At 19.7% G+C, this 20,304-nt stretch overlaps 1 protein-coding gene across 1 annotated transcript; it reads right to left on the bottom strand.

Annotated features, from left to right (window-relative positions):
- Window positions 1-156: 156 nt before the first annotated feature.
- On the bottom strand, window positions 157-12,077 carry LOC128955501 (loricrin-like). The gene is made up of 5 exons (XM_054301177.1): window positions 12,027-12,077; window positions 1,137-1,159; window positions 583-872; window positions 367-525; window positions 157-239 (listed from the first exon to the last, which is right to left on the bottom strand). The coding sequence occupies exons 1-5, from the start codon at window positions 12,075-12,077 to the stop codon at window positions 157-159; spliced, it is 606 nt and encodes a 201-aa protein (XP_054157152.1).
- Between the last annotated feature and the right edge of the window lie 8,227 nt (window positions 12,078-20,304).

The following is a 20,304-nucleotide window of genomic DNA, read 5'->3' as shown; positions in this document are numbered from 1 at the left end:
TTAGCCAATCGCTAGTATTTAACTTAATATATATATACAGTATATATTGTAACACCATTTCTGGTACATTCCAGTGCACCTTATTGGTCCCCTCATTTATACATTGTATAACTCACATACACACACACACTATAGTATATAACGTGGGACCCAAGATCACAAGATCGATTCAGAATGTCGACCATCCAAATCATCATTGTTGTCATTGTCAGCACTGGCACCGCTGCACTGGGCAGACACTAAGACCCAAATAGGCATATATTTACCAGATTTATTGGCATAAAACCGGTCCCCGCCTTTACTGTCAACACGGCCAGTTAACATACGTGATTGGCTTCGAAATATTGTCGACAACCTCAACATTACCACTACCAACAACGACATAAGTACCGCCATTTCTATCGCAACCACTACCGACACCACCGCTGACACCACTATAAATACCAATACTTACACTACTACCGACTTTACAGCTGCTACAACCAGTGCCACGGCCGCTAACATCTCTACTTTCAAAGTCACTACCTAAATTAAAAAAATATATTTAAAATAATGGCGCCAATTCGGCTAAATTATCACTACCGCCGCAACCACCTCTACCATTACCGCCGTCACTAGCTCTATCCCTACCGCCGTCATTAGCTTCATCATTACATTCACCACTACCTCCGACACTACAACCACCACTACCGCTAACACTACAAATACCATTACCGCTGATACAACAACCACCACTACCGGCAAAACTACAAACACCACTACCGCCGTCAATACAGCCACCACTAGCTCGACCACTAACGGCGCCAATACTCCCACCATTACTGCCGTAACTATTGCCGATTATAGCGCCGCCAATCGCAGCGCTCTCAATGCTACCGGATATACCGGCCACCGTTTAACCCGAACTGTTTTTTGAGGCCATAATTGCTGGCAAAATAAAAAATTATTAACAAAATATTGTAATTTATAAATTATAAAAACACCTACCGTTTACACACAGACAGCACACAAAGCAAATTTAAATTAAAATGCTGGGGTCACGTGACACATAAACACATTAAAAAAATCAAATTAATGGAAATAGTTAATTTAAAAAATAAAAATTACAATATAACCTAGCTACAACAAACACATACAGGCAACACAACAAACCAATACCCTGCAAAAAATATTTAAAAAAATATTAAATTAGATTTAGATTATTAGATAAAAATTAAATTAAACTATACACTCACACATACTTAACTAATTGTTTTGATTAAAATATACGCACATACTTAACTAATTGTTTTAATTATATGATACACACACATAGTTTTGTTTAAGCCTGGGTACAAGTTTTTTACCGTAGTTGGGAGGGAATGTAACATTATTTCTGGTACCTTCCACTGCACTTTATTGGTTCACTCTTTTATACATTCTATCACATACACCAACACACACTGTAGTATATAACATGGGACCCAAGCTCTGGCTCGGGTAGTCTCCTCTTGTATAGCGTTTACTAAACCCTCGCTTACACACAACACTAGGGTCTAAGAGATAGAGCTTAGAGTCCTAGTTATCCAAGATTTGTCTTTTAACTTCAATTAATAAACTAAGTCTTCATATAATTTTAATCTTGAGTTCATTGACTCCCACACTCATCTGTCCAGCGATCCCGTCCTTACAATATATATACTTATGTTTGTTGTCTGTATACAATAGATAATGTAATCTTTTAAATCAATAGCGATTTAATTTTTTTTCACCTAGAATAGATTTCTAATTATTGTTTATATTATTATTATTATTATTAATTATTTCTAAAGTTTTCTATGGCACTTAAAAAAAATAAAAATAAATAAAATTTATACAATATATAATTGATGATACAGTATATTTACAGTTTAAACAAATTTAATTGTTTATCATAGTTTTTTTGGGAATAATAATTATTTACAAAAATATTATAATACATATGATATAATCATATTTATATGACACTTAGCTTTTTAATAAAAATCACTAGTTTTATATTAGTTGATAATATCATATATGATATTATAGTTTAGTTAATAAATTATATTATTTACAACAAAATCTGTTTATTAAAGATATATACTGTATATATATATATATATATATATTAAACAAAAACAAGATACTGTTTTGTCTGAAAAATTATTAGTGAATACAAAAAAGAAAATATAAATTATGATTAATAAAAACATAAAAATAACTAAACTATTTTGTTGTATTCAACTACAGTACTAAATACTGTATATATATATACAATATATTATATACACTGTAATTAATTATCATTTAATCCTATTGAATACGATAATACTTATATACAGTATATACTGTATTTATATAGTTATAATACTAATTAAATCCATTGATTATTATTTAATATATCTTAAGTATATATATGTCTATACAGGGTATTAATATACAACAGTTTAAGATACAAAACAAAATTTACTATAATATTTAGATAAATAATTATATATTAGGATTTACTGTTATTTGCTATTCAAGTGCTATTTTAATGATTATTACATTTTTTTGATATATATATATATATATATATATATATATATATATATATATATATAAGAATATTATTAAATTAAATTATTTATTTATTTTTATTGTTGTATTGTTTTTAAAAAGTAAAAAACGATAGCTTTATTATTTCCGGTCAAAAAAAATTGTGAGTTTTATTGCACAACACTTTTATCAATGATATTAAAAAACATTAAATATTAGATGACATGAAAGTAGTAGTAGTAGTAAAAGTATTAGACGTTTTGGTATATATTTTAATTTTATATAAGGGGTGATTCACATATTACGTTCGCACTTGAGGGGGAGGGGGCGGCCAAAGGAAACTTGTGCAAACAATGGGAGGGGAGGGGTAGAGATCTTAAGAAAGTTCGGATTTAGATATTTTAGTGGTGGTGGGGGAAGGGGGTTAGCGGTTAGGGACATATGAAAGTATTAATTGTTAAAAATTATTACATGCAAACAATTGTGAACACAGGTGAGGGAGGGAGGGGTCTAGATTTCTTAAAAAAAGTGCAAACGTAATATGTGAACAGTCCCGTAAATACATATTATATAAAAATAAATAAATATTAGAATAATTTAGTACACATTTTTATGGCACTTAATAAAAAATAGTGTGTGTTTACGTATAACTTAACTAAATAATGTATTATAAAAGTGCAATGTTGAGTTTTATGCAAATTTACATTTTTTTTTAAATTTAATCTTTTTTTATGAAAAAAAATATAATTAAATATAAGCAAAAAATATTTTTTAAAAGCTTAAGTTTGCTGTTGTTGTTGTTGTTGTAGAAAATTTTAAATTATCTTAAAAGTTATATTTAATATTATTAAAAAAATTGTTTTTTTTGTTTGTAAAAAAATTAAATTTCAAGTTTGAAATTATACTATAATTTTTGTTTAATGGTTTTATAATATATATATATATATATATAATCTTATTTAAAAGATAAAGTGATATATTAAATATAAAAATATATTTATCATAGTTTATAAATAATAATAATAATAATAAAAATAAAATTATTATTTTGTAAAATAATAAACAATATTTATATATCAGTTAATTTTTTTCAAATTTAATAAAATAAATTCAAGTCTATAATGTAATGCTTAAAAGCTTAATGTTTTCAAAAATAATTTATTTATATTAGATTATAGTATTTTTTTAAAAAATTTGGTTACAATAAAAATTTAAATTATTTACTCTATTTATGTGTAAATTTTTGCTTATATAATAAAAAAATATAATTATATTATTGTCAGATATCCATTATATTATTAAAAAAATAAAATTGTTTGTACCATAAAATAAAAACTTTTATATTTTTAAGTTTATTATTTAAAGTGATATATAATAATTAGTAAAGTAAAACATAAATAAAAAATAAAATTTACTTAAAATTTATGCAATATTTTTTGTTTTTAGTATAAATAAAATAGTAAAAAATAACTTGAATTTAAAATTATTGAATATATTATATTTTGTTTTTTTTGTAAAATATTTATATTCTTATATAAAATATTATAAAAAATTATTATAATAAGACAATAAATATATTGAAAGTGAGTGTTAAAATAATTTATGACAAAATGTTTGTTTTTTTGATAATATATTTGCATAATTTAGTTTTTTCAACTAAAATTGAGATTAAAAATACATTATATGCGAAAAATTTAATTATATAATGAAAATAAAAAACATATATTTTATACTATTTTAACATAACATTTACAGTTACTAAATGTTTTTTTTAATAATATTCAATAATAAGCTGTCATTTTTATATACGGTATAAACAAACAAAAAAATAATTACATATTAAATGAATTGATTTGTTTTTATTATTGACAATTAATCTTAATTTATTATATAAAAATATATATATATAATTTTTTGTTATTGATAAAACTCATCTATCAATTATGATCAATAATATACAATATAATAATAAAATAAAACACTGATATTACGTGCATTGAATAACTATTTGAATAATCAATCGATAGAAATACAATAAAAATATATTATTTTGTATAATAAGTATTAGAAATTTTTTGTTTGCATTATCAATGCATTACTATGTATTTTTCTATACTTAAATTTTTTTTATTTAATAATAATAATAATAATACCATAAAAATTGAAAACTTTCTATCAAATGAAATAGTTTTTTAAGCCTAAAAAATAAAAATATTTATATTTGTTACTAGTCTAGTTTTTTTATGAAAAAAAAGATTAAACTTTAAAATTGCAATATGTTTTTCATGAAAAAAAATATTTTTTATATATATATATTATGTATATATATCATTTAAATACAGTATTACTATTATGTAGAAAATGATATAAATATAAGATATTATATTTTATAAAACAGTAATTATTTATAAAGAAACATATTTATGAAATACTGTATATATATATATATCATAAATTATATTATGTTAGAAAATATTTTTATTTTATTTTTTGAATTATAAATTATAAAAATAACTATAATAAATGTTAAATGATACTTACATTGTATATATATATATATAGTTGAATATAAAATACAAGTTGTTTGAAATATTTTTGAAAAATTTAAATAAAATATTCATAATCTAAACAATTTTTTTTATCTTTATTTTAATCAACTTTTATTAATTACATTTGATAATAAAATTTTAATATTATTATTTATGATATTTATAGTTAAATATATAGTTTCAATTTTTAATTCATATAAGAAACTTTTGTTTTTTAAAAAATATAAATAAATACTGATATATAATAATTTTATACTCTAAAATATAATTATAATTAATAAATATAATAAATAATTAACAAATATATTGCTGTTTAAATTACAAATAATTACAAATGAGTTATAACTGTTTATAAATTAATGTTCAAAAAAAACAAATGTTTTAAAAATTATTTTCAAAATATACAATAATTTATATATTTAATTAAATTTTATTGTTTATGTTATTGTTATAAATTTGATCTACAATTTAAAATCAATTAATTTTTATTTTGATCAATCAATTAATAATTTTAATAACTTTCTTATTAACAAAATTTATAAAACATCACACATATTACAATTACATATTATAAAATTGTTTATTTAAAAACATTTTTTTTGATATATAATAAACAATATTATTAGATTGAAAATATGATATTTAATTAATTTTTATTTAATTATTCAAATAAAAATTCAGTTTACAATAATTATAATGATATAACAATAGTAATATTTTTTAAAATTTGTATCGTTGTTTATTTATATCGATAAATATATATCATATAATATTAATACATTTAGTAAATAATTTATTATATCAAATTTAATATAATTTATTAAACATTTATCAATTAGTTTTAATTATATATATAAATATATATATAATAAATAAAAATTTATATTAATATATATATTATAGTTATGAGTATTTTCATACATTTATTGAATTTAATCTATTATTTAAAAAAAAATCTAACATTTATTTACTATTAGTAAATACAACTATTTGTTTAGTTTATAATAATATCAAATATCACCAAAAATATATATTGTTATATAAAAAACATAACAAAATAAAACCAAGGTCCAATCACACAAAAAAAATAATTAACAACAATTAATATATTAATTATATTAAAATTAAATGTAATAATAAATTTATTTATTTTTTGTGTGTGTTTTAAATGACTTTTTTATTATTTGGCTCTGAAAAAAATATATGATGTGTTTTTTATTATTATAGTTTCTAATTATATGATTGTTTGAACCAATTGTGTGATGAAAACGATTGCTTTTTTTTTGTCGGCACTATAACGTAGTGTAAGTAAGATGAGGACAGACATGTGTTGACAGCTCTGGTAGTAGTAGTTGTTGTAGTAGTAGTTGTTGTGTATAATGTAATAATAATAATAATAACAATAGATTTGTAGTGATGGTGGAAATGGATGTTTTGTGTGTATGTATGTATGTATGTGTGTATGTGTGCTGATGATGATTACGACATCACAGAGCAATCATCAGCACAGTTAGCATCAGTCAAACCACTTTCATTGTTGAACCAAATAAACCAAATTTTATTAATATTTATTAGTGTTATTATTATTATTATTATTATTATCGACTAATAGATAGTAAATTCTGTGATTATTACTGATGTTTTTTGTTGTTGCTATATATATATATATATATATATATATATATAGGGAATATATTGAATGTAAAAATATGAAAAAAAATAATTTATGAAATTAATTAGTTCATGATTTTTATCATTTAATTAAAAATATTTGCTATTATTATTATTTGTAAAAACCTTGTATAATAAATTTATATAACTATATACTATTATATATATATAACTAAAATATAGATAATAATAATAATAATAATATTTTTCAAACAAACAAATTTTACAATTAATATAATTATATCTATTTGTTAGGTTAGATGTTATGTGTTATATAGATATGTAATTAGTATTAATTTTTTTGTATAAATACTAATTAATTTCTCTCTCTCTCTCTCTCTCTCTCTCTCTCATTAACTTGGATATATTCATTGAATTACTCGCCCACTTACTATTGTATATTTATATATAGAAATTTATAATTATAACAAAATAATAGAAATGTATATAAAGTATATATATTCATATAGATTATATAAAGGATTTGATATAATAAGAAAATATTTTTTTTAGTAAAAAACAATAATTACCAGTTTTGTATCACTAAATCTATTTTGGCATTAATGTGATCATCAAATAGATTAAACTAAACATTTTTATTTTTATTATTTTTATACAAATAATTATACGATACAACACTAATTTATATATATATATATATATTACTCTGTATTTAACAAGTAATTCACATTTTACTACTACTACTACTACTACTACTGTAATGTAATTTTAGTCTAATTATTGTTTAATTGTTAAATATATTGTTATACAGTAGATGTTAATTTGCTAATTTTTACAATTTTTTTTTGAAAAATATATATATAGATAAAACACATAAATAAAATTAATTAATTTACTAATTGTAGATAAAAATAAAAATGTTTTTAAGTAAAATAAAATAAATTGTGTTATTAAATATTTTTTTTAACTATTAATTTCATAATACTTTATTTTTAAATATTATTTATATTAATAACATATTTTCAGTTACAAAGTAATTGTTAGTATATAAAATGCATTAATTAATTAATTTTCAAAAAAAAACATTGAATTAACATAAATATATTAACTAAAATAAACAAATAATTTTGTAAATATCATTTTATAAAAATATCTAATTTAAATATTCAACAAATTTTGTTTAACATTTAAATATATAAAATATCAAACAAATTAACTAAAAATTTTATTTAAAAATTTCAAAATAATACAAATATTAATAATAATAATCAAATAATAATAATAATTATAAAATTTTATGTTTAATATACCAAAAGTTAACAATAATAACAATAAATGCCCGAAAGCTATAATTATATTAATATAATATTAATAAAACCATTTTTATTAACGTTACTAATGTTATTATTATTATTATTATTGATTTTAACATAACTATTGATTAATATCATTAATATTACTGTAGTTTTCATAAAATTAGCATAATTTTATGAAAATTTTTAATAGGAACTAAAGTGGAAATAAAATTAATATTTAAAACTTAATTTTATTTACACTTTTGTTATTTTAATGTCAAACAAATCGAAACTCATTTATTTAATTAAATCTATTTTTATGATTATTTTTTTATATCTGTTTGTCACACACACACACTTTTATACATATAATATAAAGTTATTGGGCGACAAATATTTAATTTTATTTTGTTTGTTAAGCCTAACAGTAAATACTAGTTGACTGACTGTTTGAGTTTTATCCACAAAAATCTTAGTTTAATTTCAACTGAATCTCAAGGAAAATGCTTTTTTTATATCTTTTAGTGTATGTATATATGTGTGTGTATATATGTGTGTGTAAATATGTGTGTGTATGTGTGTGTATATATGTGTGTGTATATGTGTGTGTGTATGTATGTGTGTGTATATGTATGTGTGTATATATGTGTGTGTGTATATATGTGTGTGTATGTGTGTGTATGTATGTGTGTGTATATGTGTGTGTATGTGTGTGTATGTATGTGTATGTGTGTGTGTGTATGTATGTATGTGTGTGTATGTATGTGTGTGTATGTATGTGTGTGTATGTGTGTGTATGTGTGTGTATGTATGTATGTATGTGTTTGTACAGTATATAAGTAAGAAACTAAAAGACAAACAAATAGTAAAAGAGAGACAATAAAAATAAAGAATATTCTGCGGTAAGAATTTCCTGGAATTTTTGTTAAATCTTTTTTTTTATTTATATATTGTTTTTTATTATTTGTAACAAAAATCAAAACTAAAATAAAAACTGAGACAAATTTTCTGTATATATTACTTTATATATACATATATATTAATATATAATATATGTTGAAAATACTGTTATCTTTAAGTATTTTACTTAAAGATATATATAAGTAAAATCAATATATTTTAGTGAATAAATATTTTTAGTTTCTTACATCAAATATTATTTTTTTTAAAAACAATTACAATATTTTTTAATAATATTTTTCTTTAAACAATTATTTAATGACATTTTTTTTAAAAAAAACTAAGTGCGCCCTCAAATAACTATTGATTTATGTTTTTATGCATTTATTTATTTATTTATTATACAATATATACAAAGCTGTACAGTATATACTGTATATTTGATTTTAAATAAAAACATATAAATAATAATAAAAAATCTATATATATTGTATAAATCAATTGCTAATAATATATATATATATTATATACTGTATATAAATTTATATTATCATTGAATTTTATTTACAATTTGCTCCAATACACTAGTGTATAGATTTTACAATAAATAAATATATTATTTAAAATCTAGTTTTCTATTTATAATATATTTCAATAACTACTGTACAATATATATATACTGTATATATATAGACATAAATACAGTTATACTTATGATATGTTATAAGTTATGAACAAATAGATATATTTATATATAGTATGATAAATAATAAATAATATATTTATATAATATGTAATATAAATTAATTATATTATTAACTATTATTGTTATTTTTTAAAAAAAAGTTCACTATAATGATGGCATTAATATCATTATTATTATTTATAATTTGTTATTTTGTTATAAAAATAAATATGTTTTAATCATAATTTTAATATATTGTTTCAATTAGAGGTTAGCAATGTTTATTATATTTAGCTTAACCAAAAATAATTTAATGTTTAACTAATCTTATTATAATATGTCAAATATAATACTGTATATATATATTATATTTGTAAATAAATTATTAATAATAATTTTTGTTAATATCTATCAATATAAATTATGTTTAAAATATTTATAAATTTAGATAATAATTTTCATTTAATTTTCCACAAAAAAATGTTAGTCATATACTTTTTTTGCAACTATTTTTACAACTTTTTCAATTATCGTTTTTATTAATATAACAATTAATAAAAACAAAATTTTAAGAGATTGTAATCTAATATACTTTTTTTTAATTATTTTTATATTTCAATTGTACTGAAAAAAAACAATTTAATCTTTTAAAATAATTTGTTTAATAATAGAAATCTCTAAAACAATTTATTATTATTTTTTTTGATTAATTTTTTTTATTATTCAAATAACAAAATCATTATATACTTTAATTCATTACTCTCTCTCTCTCTCTCTCTCTCTCTTTCACTCAATCATTCACTCACTAACTAAACACTTTAGATAATTTCATGTATATATAATAAATGTTTAATTAAAAGATTATATTTAAAGATTTACATATAAAACAAGCATTTTCTTAGTGATATAATATTAAATGCTTATATAATTATAATAAAAATACATATAATGAGACAAAAATATCTTTTATATATATATATATATAAATTTAGAGATTATAAAAGCACTTATTATTTCAATTATTACATATTTTTATGTTTGTTTAAGTAGTTTTGTTTGCTATTATTTCTAATTTAATATTAAGTTTTAAAATTTTATTATAATTCTAATAATAGTTTTAACTACAAAAAATAAATATATTTAATAATATGAATTAACATATATTATAAAAAAACAGTGAAAATTGAGAAAATCGTATAGTATTTTATGATAAATAAATTATTTTATAGTATAATCTTATAATATATTGTATAGTTTGTATAAATATTTAATTAATCACTATATAAAAAATTAATCCTAATTTATTTTCAAAACAAGTTTCAAAAAAATTTGTTGTTATTTTTCATTATCTATTTAATAACAAAATTCAATTATTTTTATAAATTAAATTTATATTATTTGCATATAAATATACTGTAATTACTACAATATTATTCATATACTAATGTATTCAACAATTATACGATAAGTTATTATTTTTTTTAAAAAACTTATGCTAAACTATATTAAGAAAATTAATATAATTGAAAAAATATATATTTTAAAAATATTTAATTCAAGAATATTTTTAAATTTTTAATTGCAATTGAAATTAAATTACAATTTTAATATTTTGTTATATTTATAATATATATTATAAGTATATTATATATACAGCATATATATATATATATATATATATATATATATATATATATATTAAATACTTATTATGTTAAAAATACATTACGTATTGTAATTATTAAAAGCTTTTCCCAGTAATAATAATAATAATATTTATGCTAAAATTATGCAATATTTTCAAATATCAAAAGTGCATGTAACTATAATATACCGGAAAATTAATATATCTTATATTAAATATATATATATATTGTATATATATATATATATTTATATATTTAATATACAATATATTAAAATTATAGTCGATTTAAATCACTAAAGCATACACACATACAGTAGAAAATATTACAATAATAATTGAATATATGTTGTACTAACTATTATGTTATACGATATTATATAATACTAGAAATATGATATTTTTTTGTAAAATAATAATTATTTAAGAAAATATTTTAATAAAAATATTATATTAAAATTTATACATTTTTTAGACACATAAATTTCTAATAGCATATTTTTTAAAACTAATTTAATTAAACTCATCATTGAAATCGATAACTTAAACGTTTCAATTATTTACTGTAATAATAATAATAATAATAATAATATATTAATATTATATAATTTATATTGAAATTTAATAATCTTTATATTTCATTCATTCATTCATCAAACAATACAATTAAAAACATATATAAATACTATTATTTAAAAAAAACTAGATATTATGTACTCATATACTGAAAGTTATTTAATAACTAATGATATAACCATAACAAAAAAAAATTAAATACATACCTGAGCTGACACTTTGTTTTTCTTGTTAGTTAATAAAATATCAAATAGCATTGAGGATGACCATAATTTCTACTACCACTACTACTATTATCTATACCATCACCACAATCCATGTTCAATGACCTTAAAACTCAAAGTCCTAACCCATTAAATATTATATTATAAACAGGGAGTCTATTTCCTCCTCCCCATCCCCTCCCCCTCCAGACGACATTATCATCCACTCAAACACACACACACATAGTTAATCACATCCAAAAAGACATCGTTATATTAAATTGCGATTTTTTTTTGTGTGTGTGTGTGTGTGTATATATGTATGGACAGACATAACCAACATATATATAGGGGCATACATTGCCTGATAAATACTGTCGTCGGCATTAGTAGCACAGGTATATACAGGTATAAGTACAGTATATATATTGTACTTATTATTATTGGATAATATTAATATCTATTAATCTGTTATTATAACTGTTAGAAACAAACAAACAAACAATCAAAAAAAATTGTCAACTTTTTGTTTTGCTCAGCCATAATATGACTACACCGACGGTCACCATAACAAATAGCAATATAAAAAACGGTATCAATATGTTGCCGCGCACACGGTTAGTTTTTTGTGACAGTGCTAATATCATGATGATAATGGTGGTGTTAGTGATGGTAGTTGGGGTGTGTGTATGTGTGTGTGTTTTTATGAGATGTCTGTGCCACAATATTAGTACAGTTTTATAATTATTATTACAATTTCCAGATAAATAAATTGATAATTATTTTGTTGGTTTATATATTTTAGTAGCAATTAATTGTTGACACAAACAAAAAAACTTCAAAACGACACAAATTAATGATTACTGTATTTTATATACACTTACACAAACATAACCAAACATAGCTATAGTTTTGTTACTATTATTTTTTTTTTGTTATCGCTAAACAAAAAAATTAATTATTTATCACATTAGTTATGTATTATTCATTGCCAATAGATTTATTTGTTAGGTTTGGTTTTATTTGTTTGTGTGTCAGTTATTATAAGGAATTACCCGGAATTCAATGGTTAATAAAATATTTAAGAAAAAAAATATTTTCTTTACACTTGTTGTCAATGTTGTTGTGTTAGTCAATACAGAATATTCTGCATTGTATTCAATAATTTTTTTTCTTGACAAATATATTGTTGTTTTTACACAAAATAAACAAAAATATTTTTTGTTTAAAAAAATTTTTGTTCAAAAACTATAGTTGTGTTTTATGTGACCAATAATTTTGTTGTTGATATCTGTAATGAATAAAAAAAGACATAATTACTTGTTGTTATATCATTTAATATACAAATAACTCTCTCTATCTATCTATCTATCTATCTATCTATAAATATATATATATATATATATATATATATATATATATTTATATATATATATTAGAGATTTTTATCAATCAAAGTTTGCAAAATTATGTTTTTTATTTTGATATATTTTCACATATAATAAATAAATTGATAAATATTTAAAGAGAGAGAGAGAGAGAGAGAGAGAGAGAGAGACTTATATATATATTTATATACTAACTGTTTAAATATATATATACTAACTGTTGATAGAAGTGAACGATGTATTTGATATCATTTTACGGATAAGTGAACAGTAAATCAATTGCTATATTAAAGTATAGCAATGTTTCTATATATATATAAAAAATAGTAGTCGTCGACGTCGACTAAGATCTAACGAAACTGAACACTGGTATGAATTAAAGCCAACAACAGTACTGTACTGTACTTGTAATGTATGGTTAGGTTAGGTTAGCAACGATGAGATGCTCTCAGCATTTCCTTCACAACAACAACACTACTGATGATTATAAAGAACTGGCGGAACATTACATATCAAGTGAATGCTCTAAACAGTGCTCTAACTATTCAATCGCATACTTGTGCTTAACGTCTCTCTCTCTCTCTTTCTCTCTCTCTCTCTCTCTTTCTCTCTCTCTCTYTCTCTCTCTCTCTCTCTCTCTCTCTCTCTCTCTCTCTCTCTCTCTCTCTCTCTCTCTCTCTCTCTCTCTCTCTCTCTCTCTCTCTCTCTCTCTCTCTATCTCTCATTCACTTTATAACTCCCTGTGCTTTCGAGTCTTGCGTAATAATAATAATTATAATGATTTAGTGGATAGTTATAAAACAGTTAAAACATTACTATATTTATTATTATTATTAATATTATTATAGTTGTTGTTGTTATCGTAAATACTTAACATATATAACATACAATAAAACTGTTTTACAGATTTTATTTTTGTTTTAAATAATAATTTATTTGAATTTAAATTTCTAGTAAAAAAAATTAAACAAATTTATTTCTAACAAACTATAGATTTATATTTTTATTTTTATAGATAAATAAAATCAATTATATTGATATATATATATTTTTCTATAAATTTGTAAATCTCATTTTTTTGGGGATTCATATTTTTTTAAAATAATATATTTTTAAAAGTATATTAAAAATAATTGAAAATACAATTTCTATCGTCAACAGTTTTTTTTTATTTTTATTTATTTTACATTTTTATTTTTGTATTTTATTCAATTTTATGTCAAAATGTGTTACTTTTGACACTTAATTTAATCTGAATTCACTTTTATATATATATAAATTATATATAAAATATATATATTATTTACACCCACCCACTCACACACACACTCACACTCACACTCACACTCACACTCACACTCACACTCACACTCACACTCACTCACACACACACACACACTCACTATACAACAATATCATGAAATATTAAAAATATAGACTAATATAACATTGACTTTATCGCTACTATATGTGTTGAACTAACTTAACAAACACTTTATATCTATATTATAACAATTGAGACACACTTTCACTGATACAATCAGTTACTAAACTTTTTTTCTGTTAAGTTTACTGAATATATATATATAATATTAATATATATACCTACTGTACTAAATCTAAAAATAGTAAAAATATATATAGTTTAATACAATAGAAATTTAACAATATATAATATATAATAATAATAATAATAATAATATATTTTATATACAGTATATTATATATATCCTAAAGCAACTAAATATTTTGTTAGCTATATATATTGACACTTGTTTTTCAATAGAAAATCAATATTATTGTTGAAAAATTGGTTTTTTATTTTATCATATTTTTTTATAAATATAAAATTTGTTTATTGATAGATTGACTATAATTTTTAATTTTATATAATTCTATAAGTTATATATTTTATAGTTTTAAACAAACAAACTAATTGTTAACTACTTAAAAAAATTGCATAATTAATTTAATATTAGTATTTCAAAAAAATAAAATAAAATAATTTTTTTGTTACTTATATTATTATGTTATTTATTAAATTGTTTTTCTTTAAGTAAACAAAATATTTATTTATGAATTTTTATTTATTCAAAGTGTATTATAAAAAATATATATAATTAACTATAATTTTATTATATATTATAAATATACTTTAATTTTGTAGATAATTATACAAATTATCTAGAATTTTAAATTGAAATTATTGTAAAATTTATATTTTTTTTAAACACATAACTGCATAATAATAAATATAAATATATATGTTTAAAAACGTTTAAATTATATTCAATATTAATTTGTTTTTTAAATAGAAATTTATAATAATTTTTTTACACAAAATTATTACAAATTATAAAATTACAATTTTTTAATTTTAACTATATTATATCATTATCATCATATTATCAGTACAAATTAATATACTGTAGATTTATATATATTATTATTTTTAGTATAGTGGCTCTATCTTATAATCACAAATGTTATTAATAAAAAAAAACACAAAAATTGTTTAAATTGCTAAATCTGGAAACAAAAAGTTTATCTATCATTATATATATATATATATATATATAATTTTTTTAAAATGTATAAACAATGCTTCAAAAAATACCCTGATTATTTACCCGGTATCATATGGCAACTCTACAATCGGGAAAAAGTTTATACCGGGATATATATATATAAGCAAAATGTTTGATAAATTTATATTGAATATAACTTTTTGTTGGTGTCTAAAAAATTTTTTTGTATACATTATAAACAAAAATTATTTATTTAGATAAAACCAAAAAATAAAAATATTAACTGAAAATACATATTATTTATATGACTTTTTTTGTCAATTGTAAATATTGTTTTAATATATTAAACAATAATTTTATTTTTTTTTTTGTTAATTCATAGAAATGTATTATTATTATATCATAGTTGGTAGTAGTAAATGCTCGCTAAATAAATCTATTATTTAATTAAGTTATTAATTTATAACAGTTTTTTTTAAAATTATTGATATTATAAATTATTAATAATTAAATTAGGTCTCGTTAAAAAAAATATTCAAAAATTACATTAATTTTTATTTGAAATCTAAAAATACAATTCAAATAGTATATTGTATGTAATATGTAATTCAATTAGCAGTTAAAACTTGTTTTTTCAACACAAAAAAATAATATAAAATACCTGAAAAAATTCAAATAATGTTTTTTATTGATAACAATTTATGTATTAATAAGTCATATACCAGATTGTGGACGACTATAATAATTGTTGGCTTATTTGCTAATCCAATAACTAGTTATAACTATACATATACTGTACCCGTGAACCTAACAACTGGCGATATAAACCGTTTGCATCTAATGATACCCAAACCGCCCGAAAATAACGATCATTGGATTGCATGGAGACTAGCATTCAGTGAATTCAATCAAATAGTTTGGCATAAATTTGTCAATAGATCCGCCAGTGATGGCGATAACAATGATGATGACAATCAAACCACTTATAATTATATACAGGATATCTATAAGACACACGACTTGTTGTTAGCAAACGACCAGAAGTTAGCGGAACTGCTAAGTGATGATAAACTAATGTTTAAGATATCCAAACGTCTGAAACTATCCGATCGGATATATCTTAACTATTTCTATAGTCTGTATATAATAGCTGGCGTTCAGATCCATCGTCTGGAGTCGCCGGCCGACTACACCATCGATAGGTTACCGTCGATGACATTGGAAAGTATTAAACAATGGATTCGGACGGTTAGGCCAATGTTTAGGCGCATACTAAACGAATTGACCGAAATGAGGTCACATAATAATCATTGGCCACTGAATGATACGTCCATCGGTCAGACCCAGGCACTGCTCCAGAAGGTCCAGACATATGAAGGTTATCCGGATTTTGCTATGAAATTAGGTCTCGACAATCACTATACCTATGCCTACATTGAATACTATGGCCGCTACTGTCCACAATTGTATACAAACTTATATATACAGAAACGGTATCTCCTGTACACTGAAACTATTGTACTTAAAAAGTTTTCGGCCGGTCGACGCTATGAATCGGCTAACAAACTGAAAAAATCGGACAACAAAACACAAAGCTATTGGTTTGAATTATTAGCCATTATTTTCATTATTGTTTCACTAATTGATTATTCAGTATCATTTTATAGACTATTTGTATGGTTATAATTTTATTTAAATAATATTAATATATATATATAATATCTGTTTATAAATTATTTTTGTTATTGTTAATAAAGATATTCATAAGTAATTTATTATATTTTTTTTTATTAATTAAAATTTTTATTAACTAAAAAATTTGTTAACAACAAATTTATTAATATATTATTTATGTATAACTTTTTTTTTATACATGCATTTAAATCTAATTCAATAAATATAATATAATTAAATTAGTCTGTTAATAATATATAAATTATTTTTTATATATATATTTGATTTAAAATCAACAAAAATAAAACATATGAATTATTTAATTTGAATAATAAATACAAATGAAAATTATATACAGTATATACTATTTTATGATATATTTTTAAAAAAGAGTTTTAATTTATAATTATTATTAACTATATAATAACCTACTATTTAAAAAAAAACTAAATCAAATATCTATAATTGGATAATATTTTATTTTATTTTATTTAACATCTAATTAAATAATTTACAATTTTATTATTGTTAAAAATTATTTGCTTTTTATTGAAATAAAATATAACAAACAAAAATTTTACAAATACAATAATTGAAAGTAATTTTATTATAATAAATTATTATTATTTGCTTTTACCACAATTGTTTTTTGTGTTTAAATTATTTATTTTAAATACAATTATTATATAATCAAAGTAATAGTTATATAATTATTATTATTAATAATTAATTAATCAATTTGTATCACAGCTAAAGCTCTAATAAAATAGTTAATAATTTTATTTGTTTTTTTTAAACAAAACAAAAATGATAAAATTATTTTTTTAGTATATAATGTATAGTACATAGTCATCAATTTGTGTAAAATTTTTTAAATATTTTTTAAATATATATATATATATAATACTTATATAAATAAGTGCTGTGAATAATATTGATTGTTATTAATAAATAATAATTAATTTAAAATATATTTTTTAAGTACAAACAATAGCTATCACATTATTATATAGTTATAATAATAATAAGTAATTAATAATTTTATTTATTGCATTTATTTTTAACTTGATAAATTAACCATGTTTTATATATATAAAAAACTTTATTACATAAGTTTTATTATTTGGTCTAAATTAATTATTTATTATTATTATTATTGTTATTGTTGTTATAATTACTAGAAAATAAAACTATAGTCGATAATTAAAATATTTTTATATATTATTATAGTCTATATATTAATTTATAGACAATGTTTTTATCATTAGATAATGAGATCAAGGACTAATGGCTTATTAATTTAATCACATTATTATTATTATTATTATTATTATAATCATAATATATGTAAAGAAAAAATTATTCATATTATTTACATTACATTTTTACTATTATTTTTATGTAAATTATACTAAATATAATAATAAATTAAATTATTTCAAACAAACAAACAAAAAATGTGTGTATCTTATAATATTTAATAATAACAATCAATATAAATACTATTTAAATATAATTGTAATATTTTCTATTAATAATTTAATTATTTAAAACCTAAAAAAATTATGCATTTTTTAAAATTATAATATTATTATTTATAATTAATAGTGAGTACTTGTATTTTAAAAAATACTTTTGTTTATTATAATTTATTTTTTGTTTATATTAAAACATTGCATTTTTCTATAAAAAAATTTAATATATATATATTTAAAAAATTAATGTATAATATAATTTTATATAAGTTGCTATACTGTATATATATATATGTAGATAAAAATTTGAATATTTATTAAGTAGTGTTTTTTTATTATTATTATATTAAGTGATGCCTATTATTGAATAGTGATATTTGTATAGTAATATATTATCATTGTTTTTATCATTATCAATTGAAAAATACTAATTATACAAACTATATTACAATTAGCTATTATATTAGTCTATATATAATAATAATAATAGTGATAATAATACAAATTTTTTTCTCTAAATAAAACATTTTTTGTCATAATTTACTATATATAATAAGTTACTTTTAAAAAATCTCATTTCATATTTTATTTTGAATATCAATTGATATTAAATAACAAAAAAAATAAAATAAAAAAAACAAACAAATAATATATAGATATATATATTTTGATCGATGATTATTATATCTCTTGAGGTGTTGGAAAAAACAAGCCATCATTTTAACGGTTGAATATTAGATATTTTTTTCAATAATAGTTTGTTTTGTATATATAAACTGTATATATATTTCACAATATCTATACATTGGTTACACATATATTTTATCGATGCCGTCACCACCAAAAAAAATATGAGACAAATCCATTGAAATATATACATATTATGTATAAATATATTACAGTTTAGTATCATATCTATTGTTAAATTGTATTGTTTTTTTTTTGGTGTAATTAGTTGTTTATTACTGTAGAATATTATTATTAAGTTTTTATATATTTATTAAGTTTATTATTTGTTTATTATTTCATTTGAAAATATAGTTAAGTATCAAATTATTTTTTTTGGACAAAACTTTCTTTTTTTTTAAGAGAAAGAGAGAGAGAGAGAGAGAGACAAATACATACATACATAGATAGATAGATAGACAACACATATACACATAGATTTAATATTTTGATTTACTAAAAATTTTTTTTTAGTCACACAAAAATAGCG

This window comes from Oppia nitens, unplaced genomic scaffold, assembly GCF_028296485.1.
Source record: "Oppia nitens isolate AA-2021 unplaced genomic scaffold, nextdenovo-longstitch-racon4-pilon3 scaffold2_pilon_pilon_pilon, whole genome shotgun sequence".
Lineage (NCBI taxonomy): Eukaryota > Metazoa > Arthropoda > Arachnida > Sarcoptiformes > Oppiidae > Oppia > Oppia nitens.
This window is presented reverse-complemented; position numbering and strand designations above follow the sequence as displayed.